The 24,726-nt window shown below is 38.5% G+C and overlaps 1 protein-coding gene across 3 annotated transcripts in view; it reads right to left on the reverse strand.

Annotated features, from left to right (window-relative positions):
* The window catches only part of ABCB11 (ATP binding cassette subfamily B member 11), a 151,053-nt gene that overhangs the window by 60,575 nt on the left and 65,752 nt on the right, over positions 1-24,726 (reverse strand). For all 3 annotated transcript variants that reach the window (XM_077154074.1, XM_077154075.1, XM_077154073.1), the window contains 3 exons: positions 24,144-24,315; positions 12,462-12,586; positions 10,742-10,916 (listed from right to left, as the gene is read on the reverse strand). In XM_077154074.1, coding sequence (XP_077010189.1) covers positions 10,742-10,916; positions 12,462-12,586; positions 24,144-24,315 — 472 coding nt within the window. The remainder of the gene's footprint in view (positions 1-10,741; positions 10,917-12,461; positions 12,587-24,143; positions 24,316-24,726) is intronic.

A 24,726-nucleotide genomic window follows, 5' to 3' on the forward strand; every position in this document is an offset into this window, starting at 1 on the left:
CGTTTCACTCTACTTCAGTGGCTTGGAAGCCCTTGCCCAGTTATTTTTGCCTCATTAGACATGATGAAATGGAGAAAAGCTGAAAGTCAAGACACAAGTGCTGGTTCTTCATGTTTCCTTCTTGTTCTTTCATTACTAGCTTTCTTCTTCTGGTGGCGCCATTCTTACCTTTCACTCTTGTCAGCTTTTAACTCCCTTTCCCTTATCACGCTAAGGATAGTCCTTATCTCATTTCTGCTGTCAAGGGCTAGTGATTGGTGCTGGGATGGGGAACACGCTCTACAGCAGCATTCTTATCTTGGTCTGCCTAGGAAACCCAACCCACCTTCTAATAAGAAAAGGCTTTTTTTGTTGTTGTTGCAACTTCTAAATTTCCAGGGTAGCCAAGTTCAGATTGACAACTAAAATCAAGATATTGCCAAGTATTTATTCTCTTTACCCAAGATTGGTTGAACCCAGTTAAATTGCTTCTTCATTTTTAATGTCTTGCTCTTCAGATTTCTTATCTCAAAAGAGCAATCCAGAACATTTGCTATCCTTTCTGCAGAATCCTTAATCTCAACCATCTGTACCTGGACTGTCTAGTTTTCCTCCTCTGCCATCTTATTTTATATACAAGCAGATTGGATGCCAGGAGTCCCTTGCCTCTAGCCTCTAGAAATTTCTGCTAAGGCTTCTTCACTGTTTTCCTTTTACAATTAAATTGTTGTATTTATTAATTTGATAGACTCCAGCAAATTCTTTCTCTAGCTCTGGCTATCCTGTCAATAAAAGATGAGTATAACAAGGCAAAAAAAAAAAAAAAAATGGAGACGTGGTCTTCAGGTGTTTCTGTGGATTTTTAAATTCTGCTCACTATCATTTGGGCTATCCATGTGAGTTCAGAGAGTTCTCAGAAATACTCGTCAATGGGAGTTTGAAAATTAACTGGCTTTTTGGAAACTCTTTTAAAGTATCTCCTCCATTATAATTTAATAGACTACAATTTTTTTAATCACAGCAGAACCTTAATAAATTCTGAAAGGTAGATATTTTCATGAGTAGCACATGCTGATCATAAACAAATTAAACTAGAAATCAACAAAACAACTTGATCAAAAACTTGAAAATTAGGAAACATCCTTTGAAATAACTTCTAAATCAATGAGGAAACTGCAATGAAAATAGATTTTCTAGAAAGTAACAAATTCTTCTGAAACCTTTGAGTAATAAAAAGATGATATTTTTTTACTGAACATCACTGTTCTACATATGCAAGCATGTTTTGAAGTGAGTAAGAGGCCTATGCAAGGCAGCATCTAAGCACAGCATGGGCTAGAATATTGATATGATCATTTGATTTCTATATAAGCAGCCTTAGAATGGTTTTCTGACATAGGGTCAGTTTCTCATAGAACTCAATACCTTCATTAGGATAACTACTGCTGCTAAAAATAATAATAATAATAAGATATATTTCTAAGTGCTTTACCTGTAGTATTTCATTTAACATTGAGTGAGACAGGACAGAATCACATACCTATTACCACCATAGTAGCTGGCACACACCCCAAAAGACCATCATTTAATTCAAATAGCACACTCTTTAGCCCTGTGGACAAGTGTAGGAAGAGGGAAGGGAAAAGAGAATGGCTGCTCAGGACCAATCAATTGTGGGCATGCTCTGCCTGTGAAATGAAGGTCTGTGGCCCTTAGGAGACAGATCCAGGGATGGGAAAAGAGTGGTTAATGGGTTACGTTCTATTACTGTTGTTATTTTTAATAATTTAATTCCCAAGCTAAAGAGGAGCATGAAAGAGCAGGATTCTATACCATTCAGTTTTCCTTCATCTTTTTTTCTACACAGACACAGAAATACATTTTTTGTCTATGTACAAATGATTCTAATTAGTCATTTATGTGAACTACTTACCATTTATGTCCAATTACCATGCAGCCAATAATGATTTTGTGCATCACAAAATGTGCTAGAGTAACCTAATTGTCAATTAGTTTAGTGGGTTAAAACACTATATGCAGCTCATGCGTATTCAGCCTTCATAGTTAACTGCTTAGAAGTACAGCCAAGAACTCACAATTAGAAAAGAAAACAAGAGAGAGTGAGACAGAGGGAATCATGATTTCACTGTTAAAGGATTTGTCTCAAATTCCAAAAGAAAAATGTCTTAAGGTATAGCAGAAGCTTATACGAAGTGTTCAGGAGTAAGAGGTTAATGACTGATGATTAAAATGTTAGAGATGTATAATATACTATGTCTTCACATAGTGAGTACTCAAGAAATATCAGTTGAAAGGATGAATTATTTACAGAAAGTACAGAACAGCTGACAGGTCAACTAACAGGAAACCTGAAAATGAAAACCATAAAACAGGATTCTTGCTAAGAGTTATTGGGTTTTAGCCACTGTTTCTTTGCTGGTTTGAAAGTATTAGATACCCCAGAAAAGCCATGTTTTAATCCTGATTTAATCTTTTGGAGGTTTCTTTTAAAACTAATTCAATACTATAAATTGGAAACTTTTTGTTAGCTTATCTCCATAGAGATGTGACACACCCAATTGTGGGTGTGACCTTTTTATTAGATGGAGATGTGACTGTACCCATTCCAGGTGGATCTTGGTTAGTTCACTAGAGTCTTTAAAAGGGGGGACACTTTGGAAAAAAAACAGAAATGACAGAAGTCTCAGAGCCTATAGAGAGAGAGCCAATAGAAACTTCAGAACAGAGCTGACACAGAAACCAACACTTAGAGAACAGCAACACAGGTGTTTGGAGATGCTTGGCGTCCAGCAAATATTACCATGAGATGTTAAGCAAGCCAGAACCTGGAGAGAGCCAAGGGAAGTCAAGAGATGAAAGCCAGTCACAAAGAAGCAAAGTGAAGAACCCCCACAGGAACAGTGGCTGAAAGCACGAAGCCCAGGAGCAAGGGACCAGCGGATGCCAGCCATGTGACTACCCAGCTGACAGGTGTTCCTGACCCACTGAATGTCCTTGAATTAAGGTATCTTTTCTTGGGTGCCTTAGTTTGGACATTGTTATAGGCTCAGAACTGTAAAGTGGTAACTTTTTAAATTCCCCCTTTTAAAATCCATTGCAGTTCTGGTATACTACATTCCAGCAGCTTGCAAACTAATACCATTTCCAATAGGAATGTTGCAATATTTAATTTTCAACTTCACAACTCATTTTTTTCCTAAAACCTTATTTGTGCATGCCTCTGTCCTCTCCTTGTAAATATGGAGTAAAAGGAAAGATGGTTTTTATCAGTGCATGTCTTTCTGCAGAGTGAGGAGATATATGCAACTGGGACTAAACTCAAGTACAGATACCCCTAGCTTAGTAATTATCAAGGTTCTCAGGAGTAATTGCATCAATAAAAACAAGAGACCTTACAGTCAGATTTCAGATCTGCAATGCATTCAGTGGCTTTTCAAATGTACAAAGTTATATCTAAGTGGTTAAGAAAGTAGTTAAATTATGATAATAATAACAATTTTCATCTTTACTACCCCTTTAAAGTTTGTAAAGCATTTTAACATGCATTATGACATTTGATGATGTTTGCTTTCTCTACAAAATTCAGTCATGTCAACTGTTCATGTTGTAAAGAACTGAATTGAAAAAATCATTCTTAGCTCATTATCATGCTCCTCATTAAAGTCAGAGACTTACAACAACCATGTTTTAGGTATGGGAACATGATGGCCGCTTAGTGAGTTGTGGAGTTTAGATTGTCCTCCAAAGCAGCTAATAAATAGCCAAGAATAGTACAGAACAACTGCTGGGGCCACATCAGTGACTAGACACATAGCGGACACCAGTCTGGACCAGCTGAACCAGCTATGATCCCACCCAGAACCGTGAGTCCCCCAAGTCGTGAGGGCTGGTGACCCTCACCCCCAGGTGGTTCCCAGAGGGGAAAGGAAAGAGACTTTACTAACAGAAAGGGCTGAGCTCAACCAAGCTCCAATTTTGGAATTAATTAACAAATTCTGACTACTAAAAATAGGCCCCCAGCTCTGCTAAACCTCGAATAAAAGCTGAAGTTGCTAGTTTTTGCCCTAGCACAGAAGGGTCAGTGCTGACGAAAAAAAAGAAAACAGAGATTTTCTTTTAATCAGACAGCACAAAATACTTGAAAGGGTCTGCACCCTAAAAAAAAAAAGAGGGGGCGCACAGGACCTGGAGATACAAAGAGCAACGTACCAACTTAAGCTCTTGATTAACAAACCCGAGGAAAGGTGGTCATGCTCTGAAAAGGATTTTTTATTTTTACAACTGCAAGCCTTCTCAGGCTCCAACTGCCCCAAGCAAGGGCAGAGTTAAACTTGTCTGCGAGACCAAGAGGCTGTTCAGGTGAAAGGAGGTAATTCCCTGGCAGCTATGCCTTCCCTAGGAGAGGGGTGGGGCCCACCTCAGGTGAAATTCCTCCTTCAAGGAATTCAGACCCCAAGGACTGGAAAACAGAAGCAATTAAAGCCAGGCTACAACCTCTCCTCTGTCTCAACCACACCCCCAACAGGGAGAGTCTGCTGAAGTTAAAAGCACCGCATCACTTTATGCTGGTGGGACTCAAAGGCAGACAAGCACCACATACAGGGCAGAATAAGAAAAACACAGAATCTAGGGGCTTCATAGGAAAGTCTTTCAACCTGCTGGGTCTCACCCTCAGGGAAAAATGATGCAGATGACACTTTCCTCCTGAGAGGAGGCCAGTCTAGGTCTGGGAAAATCTGACTGGAGTCTATAATACCTAAGTAGACCCTCCTATGGAAAAAAAAAAAAGGCACCATACAGGCAGGACAAGAAACTGGAAAACAAGAAGTGAAAATTTCTGATCCATTAAACAAACCTATGCTAGAGATCTAGAATAAGCTGAACTGAATGTCAAAGAACAGATAGACACCAAAGCCATCCAGCAAGAAAATCCTAGGTAAGAGAGTGAAAACAATCTCCAGAATAAACTAATTGAAGAAATTAAATGCCTAGATGCCAGCAAAAAAAATGAATCATACTAGGAAAATTGGAGATATGGCCCAGTCAAAGGAACAAACCAACAATTCAAATGACATACAGAAGTTGAAACAATTAATTTAGGATGTTCAGACAGACATGGAAAATCTCATCAAAAGTCAAATCAATGTCAACTCAACAACAAAAAATGGGAAAAAGACTTGAACAGACACCTATCAGAAGAGGAAATACAAATGGCCAAAAGGCACATGAAGAGATGCTCAACGTCCCTGGCCATTAGAGAAATGCAAATCAAAACCACAATGAGATATCATCTCATACCCACCAGAATGGCCATTATCAACAAAACAGAAAATGACAAGTGCTGGAGACGATGTGGAGAAAGAGGCACACTTATTCACTGTTGGTGGGAATGTCAAATGGTGCAACTGCTGTGGAAGGCAGTTTGGCGGTTCCTCAAAAAGCTGAATATAGAATTGCCATATGACCCAGCATTACCATTGCTAGGTATCTACTCAGAGGACTTAAGGGCAAAGACACAAATGGACATTTGCACACCAATGTTTATAGCAGCATTATTTACAATTGCAAAGAGATGGAAACAGCCAAGATGTTCATCAACAGATGAGTGGCTAAACAAACTGTGGTATATACATATGATGGAATATTATGCAGCTTTAAGACAATAAACTTATGAAGTATGTAACAACATGGACAGACCTTGAGAACATTATGCTGAGTGAGACTAGCCAAAAACTAAAGGTCAAATACTGTATGGTCTCACTGATATGAACCGACATTAGTGAATAAACGTGGAATATTTCGTTGGTAACGGAGACCATCAGGAGGTAGAAATAGGGTAAGATATTGGGTAATTGGAGCTGAAGGGATATAGACTGTGCAACAGGACTGAATACAAAAACTCAGAAATGGACAGCACAATACTACCTAACTGTAATACAATTATGTTAAAACACTGAATGAAGTTGAATGTGAGAATGATAGAGGGAGGAGGGCTGGGGACACAAATGAAATCAGAAAGAAAGATAGATGTTAAAGATTGAGATGGTATAATCTAGGAATGCCTAGAGTGTATAATAATAGTGAAATGCACAAGTTACAATTTTTAAAATGTTTTTGCATGAGGAAGAACAAATGAATGTCATTATTGCAGGGTGCTGAAAATAGATGGTAATTAATATTTTAAAATGTCACCTTATGTGTGAGACCAAAGCAAAAAATATTTATTTGTTACAAAATTTATATTTTGACTAGTGCATTTCCTAATATAACTTATGTAGATAGTTTGATTGAACGCCATAAGTACTTGGAATCTCAGGTAGGACATGAGATTTTGCTGGTTTGTTCAGAGTGATGCCCGGATGAATCCCAGAGTGATTTGATCAGTGAGTGGAAAAGTATTTGCAAAGCCCCCTTTGGGGAATGGTGAGAATGGGGAGAAATTCAACTTCTCCAAGTTGAATTCTTGATATTCTCACAAGCAGTGTGGACAACCAAAGCTATAGGCTGAGCCCCCAGTCTTGGGGTTTGTTCATATAAAACTTAACCCCACAAAAGATAGGTCAAGTCTACTTAAAATTTAGGCCTAAGAGTCACCCCAAGAGAGCCTCTTTTGTTGCTCAGATGTGGCCTCTCTCTCCAGCCAACACAACAAACAATCTCACCACCTTCCCCCTGTCTACATGAGACATGACTCCCAGGGGCATGGACCTTCCTGGGAACGTAGGACAGAGATCTTGGAATGAACAGAGACTCAGCGTCAAGGGACTGAGAAAAACCCTAGAATGAGCTGAGACTTAGCATCAAGGGATTGAGAAAACCTTCTTGACCAAAAGGGGGAAGAGTGAAATGAGACAAAGTGTCAATGTCTGAGAGATTCCAAACAGAGTCGAGAGGTTATCCTGGAGGTTATTCTTATGCATTAAGTAGATATCATCTTATTATTCAAGATGTAATGGAGAGACTGGAGGGAACTGCCTGAAAATGTAGAGCTGTGTTCCAGTAGCCATGTTTCTTGAGGATGGTTGAATAATGATATAGCTGTCACAATGTTACTGTGTGATCGTGAAAACCTTGTGTCTGATGCTCCTTTTATCTACCTTGTCAACAAACGAGTAGAACATATGGAATAAAAATAAATAATAGGGGGAACAAATGCTAAAATAAATTTAGTTTGAAATGCGAGTGATCAACAAAAGCGAGGGGTAAGCGGTATGGTAGGTATAATTTTTTTTTTCCTGTGTTTGTTTTATTTCTTTTTCTATTGACTCTTTATTTCTTTTCTGAATTAATGCAAATGTTCTAAGAAATGATGAATATGCAACTAAGTGATGATATTGTGAATTACTGATTATATATGTTGATGTTTTATTTGATTTCTTAATTTTTTTAATTAATAAATAAAAAAGGTCAAATCAATGAATTGAGGGAGGATATTAAAAAGTTAAGGGATGAACAAAAAGAAGAAATCGAAAATCTGAAAAAACAAATCACAGAATTTATGGGAATGAAAGGCACAGTAGAAGAGATGAAAAAACAATGGAAACCTACAGTGTCAGATTTCAAGAGGCAGAAGATAGGATTAGTGAACTGGAAGATGGAACATCTGAAATCCAACAAGCAAAAGAAAATATAGGGAAAAGAATGGAAAAATATGAGCAGCAACTCAGGAAATTGAATGAATATATGTGTTGTGGGTGCCCCAGAAGGAGAAGAGAAGGGAAAAGGAGGAGAAAGACTAATGGAGGAAATTATCACTGAAAATTTCCCAACTTTTATGAAAGACTTAAAATTACAGATCCAAGAAGTGCACCATACCCCAAACAGAATAGATCCAAATAGACATACTCCAAAGACACTTACTAACCAAAATGCCAGATATCAAAGAGAAAGAGAGAATCTTGAAAGCAGCAAGAGAAAAGCAATCCGTCACATACAAGGGGAGCCCAATAAGAATATGTGTAGATTTCTCAGCAGAAACCATGGAGGCAAGAAGACAGTGGGATGACATATTTAAGATTCAAAAAGAGAAAAACTACCAGCCAAGAAATCTATATCCAGCAAAATTGTCCTTCAAAAATGAGGGAGAAATTAAAACATTTTCAGACAAAAAACACTGAGAGAATTTGTGACCAAGATTCTGGCTCTGCAAGAAATACTAAAAGGAGTACTAGAAACAAATAGGAAAAGACAGCAGAGAGGTGTGGAGAATTGTGTAGAAATGAAGACTATCAGTAAAGGTAAAATGAAGAAAAATTAGATATGACATATAAAATCCAAAAGGCAAAATGGTAGAAGAAAGTACTGCCTTTACAGTAACAACTATGTTTTGACCACTTATAAATCATCTATATTTGCACATTAAATAACCCATTCAGTTTCCCCTAGAAGAGTGTTTATATCACAGCGGTAGATCTAGAATTGCAGGATTTTAGGTAGAAAATTTCCAGTATATAAGTTTTGCTTTGTTTTTAATTGGTAGCCATTCCACTCAACATCTTGAGCCAAGATATTTTATAAAAACTTTATATGAAACAACTTCCCATCTCTTTGAATTTTTTTTTTTTCTAACATGGGCAACCACCGAGAATCAAACCCATGTCACCGGCCTGGCAGGTGAGAACTCTGCCTGCTGAGCCACTGTGTCCCACCCTTGAATTTTGATTTGATATACTTATGCAGATAACTTTAAATAAGGCTAAACTCTCTGTCAGCTTTACTTCCTAAATAATTCTTAAATCAATCCACTTCTTTTCATCTCTGTTACCATCACCCTAATTCAAGCTGGTAGCATCTCTCCACCTGGACCACTAGCTGGTCTTTATCGCATCCATCATTGCCCCATCTCATCCACTCTTCACTCTACAGTCAGAGTTGTCTTTTAAACGTGATCTTATCCTCTCTCTTCACTGATGAAGCTTTCCCTGTCTTCTCATTACTTTTAGGAGGAAGACCATAGCCTTTACCCTGTCCTCACAAAATGTGCCCATCTGCCTCTAAGGCTGACCTATTCTCATTCCCCCACCCTGGGCTCAAGCTACAGGCCTTAAAACTGGGGCCCCTCCCACTGTCTTGGAGCCTTTACTTATGCCTTTCTCTCTGATGGCAATGCTTTCCCAATCCTAGTCCTCAGCCTTCACTTATCTCATATCAGAAGTCAAACATTGCTTCATTTATTTATTCAACAAATATGTTTGAAGAGCCCATTAAGTACCAAGCTCTGAACTAGGCCAAATGAAACAAATATGGTCCGTGACCACATAGAACTTACTGTTTAAGAACAGAAAAAGGGTGGGGGACCAGTGCAAATAAATAACTAAATGCAAACTTTCCATTTTATATGAATACTATGGAGGAAAAGTACAATATGCTATAAAAGATTGAATGAGCATGGGAGACCTGACCGAGGAAGTGCAGCTGAGGGCTGAAAAAGGACAAGATCTATGTGTAAAAACAGGGGCCATAGATCAAAGGTGATGGTGCAATTATACATAGAAGATAGGACTTAAAAAATGAATATGAATGCTGAATCATTGATATCTCTTTTAGTCTCCAGTATTTTAGAGCAGCTAGAAGTAAAAACCTCAAATTGTGAAATTGTAACCCATGTCAAAGTCTGAAATATGTTCTACAACTGATTGTGGTGCTGTGCTTGGAAATTTATAGTTTCTTTGTATATATGTTATTGTTCACAAAAAAAGAAGTAAAAAAAAGTCAATTGTGATGATAAAAAAGCTTTAAGCCCTCTAACCTCCTATATTCTGGAGCAGCTAGAAGGAAAAACATGAGAGGATCATATGGTAGCCCATGACAAACTCTGGGATCTATCCTGTAAACTCTTTTTGAAGAGTGCTTTGAAAACTATTGTTTTTTATTTTTTTGCTTTGTATATATGTTATACTACACAATAAAAAACGTTTAAAAAAAAAAAAGTGGGGCCATAACCTAGAGATGAAAGTCCTTGGGAGAGGAAGCAGGATAAAAAGCCTTCCCTGACCCCATCCACACCTGGTCACCATGCTATTCACAGCCAGGGTTCCCTGTACTCCACTTCCTAGCACACGCCACCATTTATCATCGTGCAATTACATGACTATTTAATTATTGCCTATCTTCCCCCACAAAATTGTAAATTTCACCAAGGCAAAGATCACATTTCTTTTGTTCACTATTGAAAGCCTGCACTTTGTAGGGTTTGGCACATAGTAGATGCTCAATAACTATTTATTAAATGAATAACTGAAATGGCACTGAAAATTAAAGTAGCCATGGCATTATGCAGTTTAAGCTGCTATAGAACAAGTGAACAATAAAATATATTTGTATCAGATGCACAGTTGATATTACTGACTTGGTATTTTAGTAATTCATTGTATTCCACAAAAAGGGCCATTGGTACAACTCTTGTACTATTATTAAGCTCAGCCATATGAGCTATTAACTTTCAGTGAGCAATCACTGGCTTTCCATTTTCATATATATTTCTTTTGGACCACAGTCAGGAAATCATAGTTTAGCAGCTATAAAATCTTAAGCTAATTGGAAGTCACTGTATCATAAGTTCAAACATGTGGCATCGCTTTACTATAAAATGCACAATTATTGTTTGCCTCTGCAGATGGATGCCATCAAATCATTGATATTTCCTGCCTCAGACACTAAAGGAAAAACAAAGTATATTAACAGTGGACTTTTTTGAGATATCTGCAGGAAATGATATGTCTAGTCATCAAGATCAAAATACCTGAACAAGGGTTCCTGGTGTATATTCTCCTTCATCCAGTACGAGTTTGGAGCCATACCAGAAGGCCAGTGCATAGCAAAAGAAGATGATACACCAGACGTATCCAGTAAAGAATCCCATCACTATACCTTTTCTAATTCCCCAACGCTGGGCAAACACAAGATTTTTCTCATATCTGTAAAGAGAAAAGTTTGAGTCTACATCAGAGGCAGTAGTTCAAGTTATAATGTTGAAAACTGTCCACAATGCAGTAGTTTAACTAAGTGATTCTAAAACTGCCCCAAGCATACAGCAACTTTTGAAAAAGAAAATTGTCACAATCTCTGTGTAGTTATTTAAAGTTTGTTTTAGCCTGGCAATGAACTGTGTTGAAAGCCTCGTAGTTGATTGATGCTTGGATGAGCAACAGTGGAGTAAACTTTGCTCTACGAGGAAAGAATTGTCAACACATGCGTTTTAATGTGAGCGAGCTAGTACTCTTTGTGCTTAAATTGCTTTTTTTTCCCAAGTCACATGCCATGCTTTCTACCAGAAAATGATGCAGTGAACCCCAAATAAGATCAGATGACTTGGGCGTTTTTGCTCCAGATTTGGAACTAATGTTTGCATACATTTACCCATCTGCCCTGTGATCAAGATGCTACTTTGTAAGGTAACTAGTTGGGTTCAAGGCTACAGACAATAGCCACGGGGACAGAGACAACTGAAACTCGATGGAAATTCAACCCAAGGACCAAGTTCCAGTGATTCTTTATCTACTCATTTACTACAGACATTGTCTTACAGTTCAGACAGTCTGTAAACGCCTTCCATCATCTCAAAAGATAAATTCATAGGGAACTTTCAACATCTCACAAGGCACAAACTGAAGGTCTAGCCTATGTTTGTTATAATTGTTAAAACATACATGTTGGCTTTTTAATTAACTAGGGTAATTAATATCTTTTATGGTGGAGGAAAAGTGCTACTAAAAGTTTTATGAGAAATTTTTTGTGAACTAAAAAAAGGAAAATGAAAAGAGGGTAGAGATTGTAAAGCCTAGTCTCTTTTTGGTTTGGTGACTATGGTAGCAATAGAGTATGATATCATCACAACTGGCCTACAACACATAAAATAAGAATTCCCATCAATTTAGTGGTTGTTTTCAATATAATCAGTACCTTGCACATAGGAGAAATATCACATGAATTAAGGAATAAACAGAACTATATATTTTGGGCAACTGTGTTGCTTTCCCTGTTTCGTTTTCTTGTTTTCATTCAGAATTAATTTTTGGAATGATGGGTCTATAATACACACTGCTAAATTTTGTTTTAAAAAATAGAAATCCTATCAAACTGTATAAAGAGCATGTAATGTGGCAACTGAATAAAATATGTTCAATAAAAATGTGCGGAATTACATTCTGGATCACGTAGGCTTTTCTTTAATGGCAGCAAATAAGGTTACAGACTGGCATGAGGTGGCACACAGGGATCATGCATAGCACATACATGTTTGAAACAACTGTCTACCCTCGGTCAGGCTCTCTAAAGCACAAATCAACCACAACTTCTTGTAGTGCTTTGACCCATCTAAATGTCTCTGCTGAGCTACCTCTAGAGCGAAAATTCTCTCAGGGCGCCATAAGCCAAGGTGGACTCTCACTTGGACGAAGGGGAAGATTTAGGGTGGCATACTGATCAGTTCAGGAAAGTGGCAGACATTTCAATTAACCAACCTTTCAACCTCTTTCTTTTCACCACCAAAAGCAGCCACTGTCCTCATAGATGAAATGACTTCATCAGCCACAGACCCTGCTTTGGCATAGGCCTTCAACTCATAATCAGTAAACCTGGACACACTCTAAAATCCAAAAGAAGAGAAGAAAACGTGAAGATCAGGTAATTAGGTAAGCCAGTTTGTCATTCAGTGATTCGTTTAATAGTGTGAACCTGTGGTGCTATGTAATATAAAGCAAGATTCTCACAGTAACATCGTTTGCAAGAGGGAAGAATTTGGTCCCAATTTGGTCCATGGAAAGTCTCACCCATGGTCTTTGGCTATTTATATACATATAATGACTCAATTACCAGAGGATATCAAGGACTGGGGGGTGGGGAGGGTAATGGAAAATTAATGCTCCATTTGGGGCAATGAGAAAGTTTTGGAAAAAGATAGTGGTGATGGTTGTACAGTATTGTGAATCTAATTAATGCCATGGAATTGTATGCTTAAAATGACAAACTTTATATTATATATAATTTACCACCATAAAATAAGTATATTTTAAAAGTCAGTCCCAAACACCCTTTTATAGACTAGATTCCAGATAGGGCATTCTGTGAAACTAAAGAGCTTCAGTCATTACATTAATGAAGTTTTCGATTCAAACTAGTTGATATTTCACTGCTGTTGGCCAAAGACCATTGCACAATTTATAGACAAAAGTGGCAAAGACCAGAGGCTTGCACAGATGTCATTACTGATTAGGGTATAGAATGAAAGTGAGGTTCTGAGCATATGCAGGCATGCTGCTGCAGAGGTAATCTCAAAGGAGAAAGCTGCAGATCAATATTACACTATTTTGACCAAACTGTAGGGGCTCAACTAATTACTGTTTTAATTTTTACAAAAGGAAATGAAAACACATCTGTACTTAATAGTAAGTTACTTTTCCTAAAATTGGACTTGGATGAGTCTCAATTACAATTAACACTCAAAGAAACCACTGTCACAAATTAAGAGACAATCAGGGGGAAAAGCAATTATTGTTGAAAAGGAGTTATCTCAGAAGCCTAAAAAATACATAGAATCCAGACATAGGGAGTTTCTTATATTCCAATAGTTTTTCCAAACTTTTTCAGTGGCAAACTTTTATCAAACCAAATCTTAAATAGAATTCTAAGAAAAAAAAATTGGTAAACATTATATATTTTTTACAATATGCTTATTTCACAAGCCTGCATTTTATAATATTTATGAATTGTAAAGGCAACAATAACAAAAGTGAGACTATTTTCATCAATGCTAAAATCTGAATTTGAGTGTAATGGATAACAGTGCAGTTTTTATCTAATTTATTTCAGAAATATGTATTGATTACATAGTAATGAGAAAATTAAGTAGTTGCAAATGATGTTAGTTTTTCTTGTAACGGCACATTACATAATCTCAGAACACTTCAGTTAAACTGATAAAGGACTTAGAAGACGCATATTAAGAAATAGTGCTTCCCCGGCCAGCTGGCAGAATTGGGCAGGCGATCCCCTCAAGCCGCGGCGGTTGGCGCCCCCACCACGTGCGGACCCCCGGACCAACTGAGAGAATTGGATCGGAAATCCCCAGGCCGTGGAGAACGGTGACCGGGGGGGGGTCCCTTCCAAACACGTGACTCCCCAGTCCAGCTGGGAACGGTGCACTCTCCTGGGCCGCGGCGGCCGGTGCCCTCCCGCCACGCTTGGCACCCCGGGCCAACTAGGAAATTCGGACGGGCGCTCACCCGGGCTGCGGTGGCCAGTGACCCTCCCCGTGTTCGGACCCCCGGGCCGGCTGGCACTCTTCCAAGCCGCTTCGGCTGGCGAACCTCCCCCACGGCAAGAGTGTTCCAAAGTTAAAGGACCCACAGCACCTTTTACTGGTGGGACCCGCAGACAAACGTGTGCCACGAGCGCCACCTACTGGGCAGGATAAGAAAAACAGAACCCAGAGATTTCACAGAAAAATCTTTCAACCTGTTGGGTCCAACACCCAGGGAAATCTGTCTAAATGCCCAGACGCCAGCAGAAGATAACGGATCACACTCAGAAAATTGAAAATATGGCCCAGTCAAAGGAACAAACCACTAGTTCAAATGAGATACAGGAGCTGAGACAACTAATGCTGAATATACAACCAGAAATGGAAAACCTCTTCAAAAACGAAATCGATAAATTGAGGGAGGACATGAAGAAGACATGGGCTGAACAAAAACAAGAAATAGAAAAACTGAAAAAACAAATCACAGAACTTATGGAAGTGAAGGATAAAGTAGAAAAGATGGAAAAAAAATGGATACCTACAATGATAGATTTAAAGAGACAGAAGATAGAATTAGTGATTTGGAGGATGGAACATCTGAATTCCAAAAAGAAACAGAAACTATCAGGAAAAAGAATGGAAAAATTTGAACAGGGTATCAGGGAACTCAAGGACAATATGAACCGCACAAATATACGTGTTGTGGGTGTCCCAGAAGGAGAAGAGAAGGGAAAAGGAGGAGAAAAACTAATGGAAGAAATTATCACTGAAAATTTCCCAACTCTTATGAAAGACCTAAAATTACAGATCCAAGAAGTGCAGCGCACCCCAAAGAGATTAGACCCAAATAGGCATTCTCCAAGACACTTACTAGTTAGAATGTCAGAGGTCAAAGAGAAAGAGAGGATCTTGAAAGCAGCAAGAGAAAAGCAATCCATCACATACAAGGGAAACCCAATAAGACTATGTGTAGATTTCTCAGCAGAAACCATGGAAGCTAGAAGACAGTGGGATGATATATTTAAATTACTAAAAGAGAAAAACTGCCAACCAAGACTCCTATATCCAGCAAAACTGTCCTTCAAAAATGAGGGAGAAATTAAAACATTCTCAGACAAAAAGTTACTGAGAGAATTTGTGACCAAGAGACCAGCTCTACAAGAAATACTAAAGGGAGCACTAGAGTCAGATACGAAAAGACAGAAGAGAGAGGCATGGAGAAGAGTGTAGAAAGAAGGAAAGTCAGATATGATATATATAATACAAAAGGCAAAATGGTACAGGAAAATATTATCCAAACAGTAATAACACTAAATGTCAATGGACTGAATTCCCCAATCAAAAGACATAGACTGGCAGAATGGATTAAAAAACAGGATCCTACCATCTGCTGTCTACAGGAAACACATCTTAGACCCAAAGATAAACATAGGTTGAAAGTGAAAGGTTGGGAAAAGATATTTCATGCAAATAACAACCAGAAAAGAGCAGGAGTAGCTATACTAATATCCAACAAACTAGACTTCAAATGTAAAATAGTTAAAAGAGACAAAGAAGGACACTATATACTAATAAAAGGAACAATTAAACAAGAAGACATAACAATCATAAATATTTACGCACGGAATCAGAATGCCCCAAAATACGTGAGGAATACACTGCAATCACTGAAAAGGGAAATAGACACATCTACCATAATAGTTGGAGACTTCAATTCACCACTCTCATCAATGGACAGAACATCTAGACAGAGGATCAATAAAGAAATAGAGAATCTGAATATTACTATAAATGAGCTAGACTTAACAGACATTTATAGGACATTACATCCCACAACAGCAGGATACACCTTTTTCTCAAGTGCTCATGGATCATTCTCAAAGATAGACCATATGCTGGGTCACAAAGCAAGTCTTAACAAATTTAAAAAGATTGAAATCATTCACAACACTTTCTCGGATCATAAAGGAATGAAGTTGGAAATCAATAATAGGCGGAGTGCCAGAAAATCCACAAATACGTGGAGGCTCAACAACACACTCTTAAACAACGAGTGGGTCAAAGAAGAAATCACAAGAGAAATTAGTAAATACCCCGAGGCGAATGAAAATGAAAACACAATATATCAAAACTTATGGGACACAGCAAAGGCAGTGCTAAGAGGGAAATTTATTGCTCTAAATGCCTATATCAGAAAAGAAGAAAAGGCAAAAATTCAGGAATTAACTGTCCACTTGGAAGAACTGGAGAAAGAACAGCAAACTGACCCCAAAGCAAGCAAAAGGAAAGAAATAACAAAGATTAGAGCAGAAATAAATGAAATTGAAAACATGAAAACAATAGAGAAAATCAGTAAGACCAGAAGTTGGTTCTATGAGAAAATCAACAAGATTGATGGGCCCTTATCAAGATTGACAAAAAGAAGAAGAGAGAGGATGCAAATAAATAAGATCAGAAATGGAAGAGGAGACATAACTACTGACCTCACAGAAATAAAGAAGGTAATAACAGGATACTATGAACAACTTTACGCTAATAAATACAACAATTTAGATGAAATGGATGGGTTCCTGGAAAGACATGAACAACCAACTTTGACTCAAGAAGAAATAGATGACCTCAACAAACCAATCACAAGTAAAGAAATTGAATTAGTCATTCAAAAGCTTCCCAAAAAGAAAAGTCCAGGACCAGACGGCTTCACATGTGAATTCTATCAAACATTCCAGAAAGAATTAGTACCAACTCTCCTCAAACTCTTCAAAATAATCGAAGTGGAGGGAAAGCTACCTAATTCATTCTATGAAGCCAACATCACCCTCATACTAAAACCAGGCAGAGATATTACAAAAAAAGAAAACTACAGACCAATCTCTCTAATGAATATAGATGCAAAAATCCTCAATAAAATTCTAGCAAATCATATCCAACAACACATTAAAAGAATTATACATCATGACCAAGTAGGATTCATCCCAGGTATGCAAGGATGGTTCAACATAAGAAAATCAATTAATGTAATACACCATATCAACAAATCAAAGCAGAAAAATCACATGATCATCTCAATTGATGCAGAGAAGGCATTTGACAAGATTCAACATCCTTTCCTGTTGAAAACACTTCAAAAGATAGGAATACAAGGAAACTTCCTTAAAATGATAGAGGGAATATATGAAAAACCCACACCTAATATCATCCTCAATGGGGAAAAATTGAAAACTTTCCCCCTAAGATCAGGAACAAGACAAGGATATCCATTATCACCACTATTATTCAACATTGTGTTGGAGGTTCTAGCCAGAGCAATTAGACAAGAAAAAGAAATACAAGGCATCAAAATTGGAAAGGAAGAAGTAAAACTATCACTGTTTGCAGATGATATGATACTATACGTCGAAAACCCGGAAAAATCCACAACAAAACTACTAGAGCTAATAAATGAGTACAGCAAAGTAGCAGGTTACAAGATCAACATTCAAAAATCTGTAGCATTTCTGTACACCAGCAATGAACAAATTGAGGGGGAAATCAAGAAACGAATCCCATTTACAATTGCAACTAAAAGAATAAAATACCTAGGAATAAATTTAACTAAAGAGACAAAAAAACTATACAAAGAAAACTACAAAAAACTGTTAAAAGAAATCACAGAAGACCTAAATAGATGGAAGGGCATACCGTGTTCATGGATTGGAAGACTAAATATAGTTAAGGTGTCAATCCTACCTAAATTGATTTACAGATTCAATGCAATACCAATCAAAATCCCAACAACTTATTTTTCAGAAATAGAAAAACCAATAAGCAAATTTATCTGGAAGGGCAGGGTGCCCCGAATTGCTAAAAACATCTTGAGGAAAAAAAACGAAGCTGGAGGTCTCGCGATGCCGGACTTTAAGGCATATTATGAAGCCACAGTGGTCAAAACAGCATGGTATTGGCATAAAGATAGATATATCGACCAATGGAATCGAATAGAGTGCTCAGATATAGACCCTCTCATTTATGGACATTTGATCTTTGATAAGGCAGTCAAGCCAACTCACCTGGGACAGAACAGTCTCTTCAATAAATAGTGCCTAGAGAACTGGATATCCATATGCAAAAGAATGAAAGAAGACCCATATCTCACACCCTACACAAAAGTTAACTCAAAATGGATCAAAGATCTAAACATTAGGTCTAAGACCATAAAACAGTTAGAGGAAAATGTTGGGAGATATCTTATGAAACTTACAATTGGAGGCGGTTTTATGGACCTTAAACCTAAAGCAAGAGCACTGAAGAAAAAAAGAAAGAAATGGGAGCTCCTCAAAATTAAACACTTTTGTGCATCAAAGAACTTCATCAAGAAAGTAGAAAGACAGGCTACACAATGGGAGACAATATTTGGAAATGACATATCAGATAAAGGTCTAGTATCCAGAATTTATAAAGAGATTGTTCAACTCAACAACAAAAAGACAGCCAATCCAATTACAAAATGGGAAAAGGACTTGAACAGACACCTCTCAGAAGAGGAAATACAAATGGTCAAAAGGCACATGAAGAGATTCTCAATGTCCCTGGCCATAAGAGAAATGCAAATCAAAACCATAATGAGATAGCATCTCACACTCACCAGAATGGCCATTATCAACAAAACAGAAAATGACAAGTGCTGGAGAGGATGCAGAGAAAGAGGCATACTTATCCACTGTTGGTGGGAATGTCAAATGGTGCAACCACTGTGGAAGGCAGTTTGGCGGTTCCTCAAAAAGCTGAATATAGAATTGCCATATGACCCAGCAATACCATTGCTGGGTATCTACTCAAAGGACTTAAGGGCAAAGACACAAACAGACATTTGCACACCAATGTTTATAGCAGTGTTATTTACAATTGCAAAGAGATGGAAACAGCCAAAATGTCCATCAACAGACGAGTGGCTGAACAAACTGTGGTATATACATACGATGGAATATTATGCAGCTTTAAGACAGGATAAACTTATGAAGCATGTAATAACATGGATGGACCTAGAGAACATTATGCTGAGTGAGACTAGCCAAAAACTAAAGGACAAATACTGTATGGTCCCACTGATGTGAAGCGACATTCGAGAATAAACTTGGAATATGTCATTGGTAACAGAGACCAGCAGGAGTTAGAAACAGGGTAAGATAATGGGTCATTGGAGCTGAAGGGATACAGACTGTGCAACAGGACTAGATACAAAAACTCAAAAATGGACAGCACAATAATACCTAATTTTAAAGTAATCATGTTAAAACACTGAATGAAGCTGCATCTGAGCTTTAGGTTTTTTTTTTAATTTTTTTTTTTACTATTATTATTACTTTTATTTTTTTTCTCTATATTAACATTCTATATCTTTTTCTGTTGTGTTGCTAGTTCTTCTAAACCGATGCAAATGTACTAAGAAACGATGATCATGCATCTATGTGATGATGTTAAGAATTACTGATTGCATATGTAGAATGGTATGATTTCTAAATGTTGGGTTAATTTCTTTTTTCCGTTAATTAAAAAAAAAAAAAAAAAGAACAGCACAGTGAAAAGAAAAAAAAGAAACTGAATCCTGGCAAGCACATGAGTGACGCTGGAAGCAACTCCTTCCTCAGTCAAGTCTTCATCTGAGGCCACAGACCAGACTAAGACCTCGATTGTCACCAGTGCAAACAAAACAAGTCTATAGAAATGTCCAATCTAAGGCATCCAGGGAAAGATACCTAGGTTCATGGAGGCCAACAACATTCAGGGTCTCTCTGTCTCGGCTAGAAGGGCACATGGTGGCATCTGCTAGCTTTCTCTCCGGGCTTCTTATTTCATGAAGCTCCCCCTGGGGTGTTCTCTTTCTTCATCTCCAAAGGTTACTGACTAGTGGACTCTGTGGTTCTCTCATGGTTCTGCTCGGCTCTGCCATGGCTTTCTCGTGGCTCTAAAATGGGACTCTCTCAATGAACAAAACAAAACAAAACAGGGACTCTCTCCAAAACGTTTCTTTTTTTAAAGGATTAATGGGTGGAGTCTCAACTCCATGGAAGCTATCTGATCAAAAGTTACTACCCACAATGGGTGGGTCACGTCTCCATGGGAATAATCAAAATGCTCCCAGCCAGCAATATTGAGTGGGGATTAAAGGACATGGTTTTTCTGGGTTCCACCACAGAACCAAACCGGTACAGTAGGTATCTTGGAGAATTACTGAAACAACTGGAGAAGATACACTCCCTTATCTTAATGGGAAACATGACTGAGAAGAGTTCCTGAGCTTTAATTTTTTTTTTAATTTTGACCATTCAAAAAAGGATTACTTGTTTCTCAGTTCAAATAAGAAAAAAATAACAAGGAAGGGTTTTATTAGCCCATCTTCGGACAGGTGTCCACACCTGAACTAATCATGGCTGGGGGCAGATTATATAAGGACAATGGCTCCCTGGGTAGCCATGTGGATGGAGGGGACAGTTCCCAGAAGAAAAGAGTTGTGCTGTGCCAATCATATCATACATGTCCGCGATGGCAGGTGCCTTCCCATGAAGAATAACTTGGGTAAGCTTGTCAATGTGTGGCAAGGTTTGTAAAATTAAATCCTTTTTTTTTACAAAAAAAAAAAAGAAATAGCTATATTTCTCATCAAAACTATAAAAATCAGACAAACGCTTACAAAACCCATGACCGCTTAAGTTTCACATCTCGCCCCAAAGCCTTTTTCTGTCTTGCCTTTGAATTAGATAAACTGAAGTTGCCCCTATCATTTTATACAAACACGCACAGGCCTGAATGCAAGAAAACACCAGTGCAGAGCTACAGCATTCCAAATCGGTGACACATTTGCAAGAAGTAGAAATATGTTCACTGAGATGACAGAAGAAACTATGTGATAAGTCGGCTTAAAACCAACAAAGTTAAACTGGTGGAGCAAGTGCATAATGTTGTTTTCCCACATGTTAAAATGTGGCATACAATCCATTTGGCCATGTGTACTCGTTTACCACAGGTATGGAAAATAACAGATTAAATGTATTTGGTAAAAAAATAAAAATAAATAAAAAGTTGAATCAAATGTTCGCAGAACCCCTGAGACCCCTCCAAGGAAGCTGAAGGTCCCCTGGGATGCAGCCAAAAAGCCTATAGCTGGCTTTACATGTGGTAGGGAAAATTGTAAAGCTTGTGTGAAGTGATGAATTGCAAAAAAAAATAGCAGCTATTTAGCATTTAACTCTGTGCAGGCCACGATGCTAAACGCTTTAGTGGATTATACCCTGAACTGTCACAATGACTTTGGGAGGTATTAGCCCTATTTTAAAGATGAAGAGACAGGTTTTGATGAGTTCAGTATCTCTGGTGGTCACACAACTTATAAGACGTAGAGCCAGGTGGGACAGGTTAGTAGAGTGAGCCCTTTACTATTGTCATTAGAAACCATTTTTTTCTAATATTGGAATATAGAATTATATATATATTCAAACATTGGAATATATTTGAGTAATATAATCTGTGGATAGTAGAGAATGTTTTGCTGGAAAATCTATTCCTGGAGAATGTTCTCTTTGTTCAATGATTAATGAGTGTGCATCTACCTCAATCCTTTGGAGTTTTGTTGTTTTTTTTTTCTTTCTTAAACTGTGGTGAACCTAAAATTCCTGTTCCTTTACTTTATTTTAACCTAAATCCTTGGGAAGTCATCTGTGACTAGGATATAGCTCAAAATGGGTCAGATAATCTTTTCTTTCTGAAACTAATCAGATGGAAGGGACAACACAGTTGTGAGGCAGGTTAGATAGGGAAGGAGGGAGGGGGAAGTGATTCTAACCCCCATAACAAAAATTTCCTTTTGGCCCACACACCCAGCCCCCCCCCCAACACCCCCTCCCCCCCCCACACACAGGTTGGCACTCTGAGAAGAACCAATAAAAAGTGCAGCTCATTGATCCCATTTTAGCATAGCCAAAGGCGTAAGGGCCCCTCCAGGTCCTTAATGCAAACCTTAAACTGCTTCTCCTCCTTTGGAGAATGCCTGTGCTCATCTGCACTACACATTAAAGTTTTGGGCTGTGCCCACTGGCTAGTCTTTGGATTCTTTGGCTGTATGCACTGACAAGTCCTCAGGTTCTTTCCTGTGGCTAAGTTAAGAACCTTTACTGCATCAGCCCCTGGTCTAAACTTCTCCAAAATTCCCGTGGCTCTCCAGCATCCAGACAAGAATTCCCAGGGCTCTCCAGCATCTAGCCCAGAACTCTTGGCATTTTCTGGTATCAAGCTTATTAAACTATTTGGCTGTACACATGACTAGTCCTTAAATTCTTTCTTGAGAATGAGTCAAGAATCCTCAAAGCACCACCCTTGGTTGAGGTCACGATTTCTTTGAGAACTCCTGAGGCTATCTGGCTTCAGCTGTGATTGCAGAAATCTCTTTTACATGCTCGTTAGTGATTGGGGTGTGTTGTTGTGCCTTTTTGAGAGGAGTGTCTGGGCTCCAGAGACCTTGGGAAGCCACAGGCATATTGGAGATTGGGTGGGATTTGCAGTCAGGAGCACTGGAGCTTGAATCCTACTCTGCTAGTCGCTAGCTCTGCAATCCCAGGCATGTCCTTTTACCTCTCTGTACCTCAGTTTCTTATATTTATATTAGAGAAATACTTCCTTTATAAGATTGTTGAAAGGATCAGAGGTAATGCGTATAAAGCCCTTAATAATGCCTGCCAAAATAGTAGATGTTGAAATAATATAGTTGTTATTGTTACTAATATCATAATCAGGTTATCAAAAACATCATAAATCCTTAATCTATGGAATAAAATTTGATACTGGGGAATAGTCAAGCACAATAGTGATAATGCTGTAATCTTCCTTTGCAAATAGGGCTGCTCTAATGAATACCCCAGAACTGGGTGACTTAGACAATAGGAATTTATTGCCTCACAGTTCTGGAGACTAGAAGTCCAAAATCAGGGTGTCAGCAGGACCATACTTTCTCTGAAGTCTGTAGCATTCTGGTGGTGCTTGCCAGCAATCCATAACTCAGTCTCTGCCTCCCTCACATGGCCATCTCTCTCTCCCCATCCTACTCCTATTCACCGTGTCCAAATTCCCTCTGCTTATAAGGACACCAGTCACGTTGGATTAAGGCCCACCCTAATCCGATTTGACATCTGTTAAGCGGCCATCATCCAGAACTCACCTAACCCCACCTCCTTCTCTGGGGAAGTCAGGACACTTGCTTGGCGGCCATCCTCCACCCTCACCTCCTTTTCTAGTGTGTGCTGTTCCACAACCTGGGGGAAATATTAAGTCTAATGAAAAGGCCCCACCAGACCTCAAACCGAGAAACCAGGAACAAGCTGCCCCAGAGTCCTTATCAGAAAAGGAATTCTCAGGGGCAGAGGCCCCTTCGCCCACAGTGGATTAAAAACACACTCAAACAGTATAGATCAGTCTCTTTTCTCTAACGTGAAGTGGGGAGTATGTTGCCACTAGCTATGGACCCCAACCCTGGGCAGTTTCTGACCACCCCAGGAAATCAGCTGTGATGGGAGTGCTTTCTCTGCTCCTGTGGACCATTTGTGCTAAGTGACAAGGAGATTATTTGCCTTTTCTGGGACTCTTTATTCCATGCAACAAAGGGATTGTTTACTAAAAGTTTCTGTTGTGCTCTGAACCTGTTTCCATGAGGCACCATTGTAGCGACTCACTCCACAGCCTTGTCTTAACTCATAACATCTTCAGTGCTCCTGTTGGCAAATGCATTCACATTCACAGGACCAGGCATTGGTACACAATTCAATCCATGACTGATACTGACTAACAATACTCAGGAGGTAGGAAACAAGCTTCACCTTTTCAGCTGTGCATCAATGCAAATGTCTTCCCAGAGAGAGAAGCAAGGGGACAGTCTTACCAGAGCAATGATGGCGGCTCCAATCCCAATGAGTGGGCTGATGGAAATAATAACCAGAGTCAGTTTCCAACCCCTGTAAAATCCCAGCAGGAACCCACAGATGCTTGTGGTTATGCGCTGAAGGAAAAGGCCTATTTGGTCAGCAATGGCATCATTGATTTTATTAATATCACTAGAAAGCAAGAGAAGGTTTGATCATTAAAATTAAATATAACCAAGTCAAATGTTGACTGAAAAAAATCTTTCACTTCTAAACACTCCCGTGTCTTTATTTCATCACCCGAAGACATATAACTGCCTTTAAATCTTGAAAAATTTGCTGCTCCTTGAGAAGTCAACAAACCTTTTCCCTAATAGCCAAGTAAATGGTCTCTAGCCCAGCTTTCCCAACTGGTGTCTTTCAATGTTGAAAAGGCTATTGGGGATAATCTCATCTGTTTCATGCTTTCTTCTAGCTCATACCCTTGTTTGGTCCTGAAAAGCCCTTGTTTTACCTTTTCCATACCAGCTAAATAATTTCAGCTGTACTCATATACCACCTAATTCATGAAACCTTATAAAATCCCCCAGAAAGAAGTAATAT

The sequence above is a fragment of the Tamandua tetradactyla genome, chromosome 3, assembly GCF_023851605.1.
Source record: "Tamandua tetradactyla isolate mTamTet1 chromosome 3, mTamTet1.pri, whole genome shotgun sequence".
Classification (NCBI taxonomy): Eukaryota; Metazoa; Chordata; class Mammalia; order Pilosa; family Myrmecophagidae; genus Tamandua; species Tamandua tetradactyla.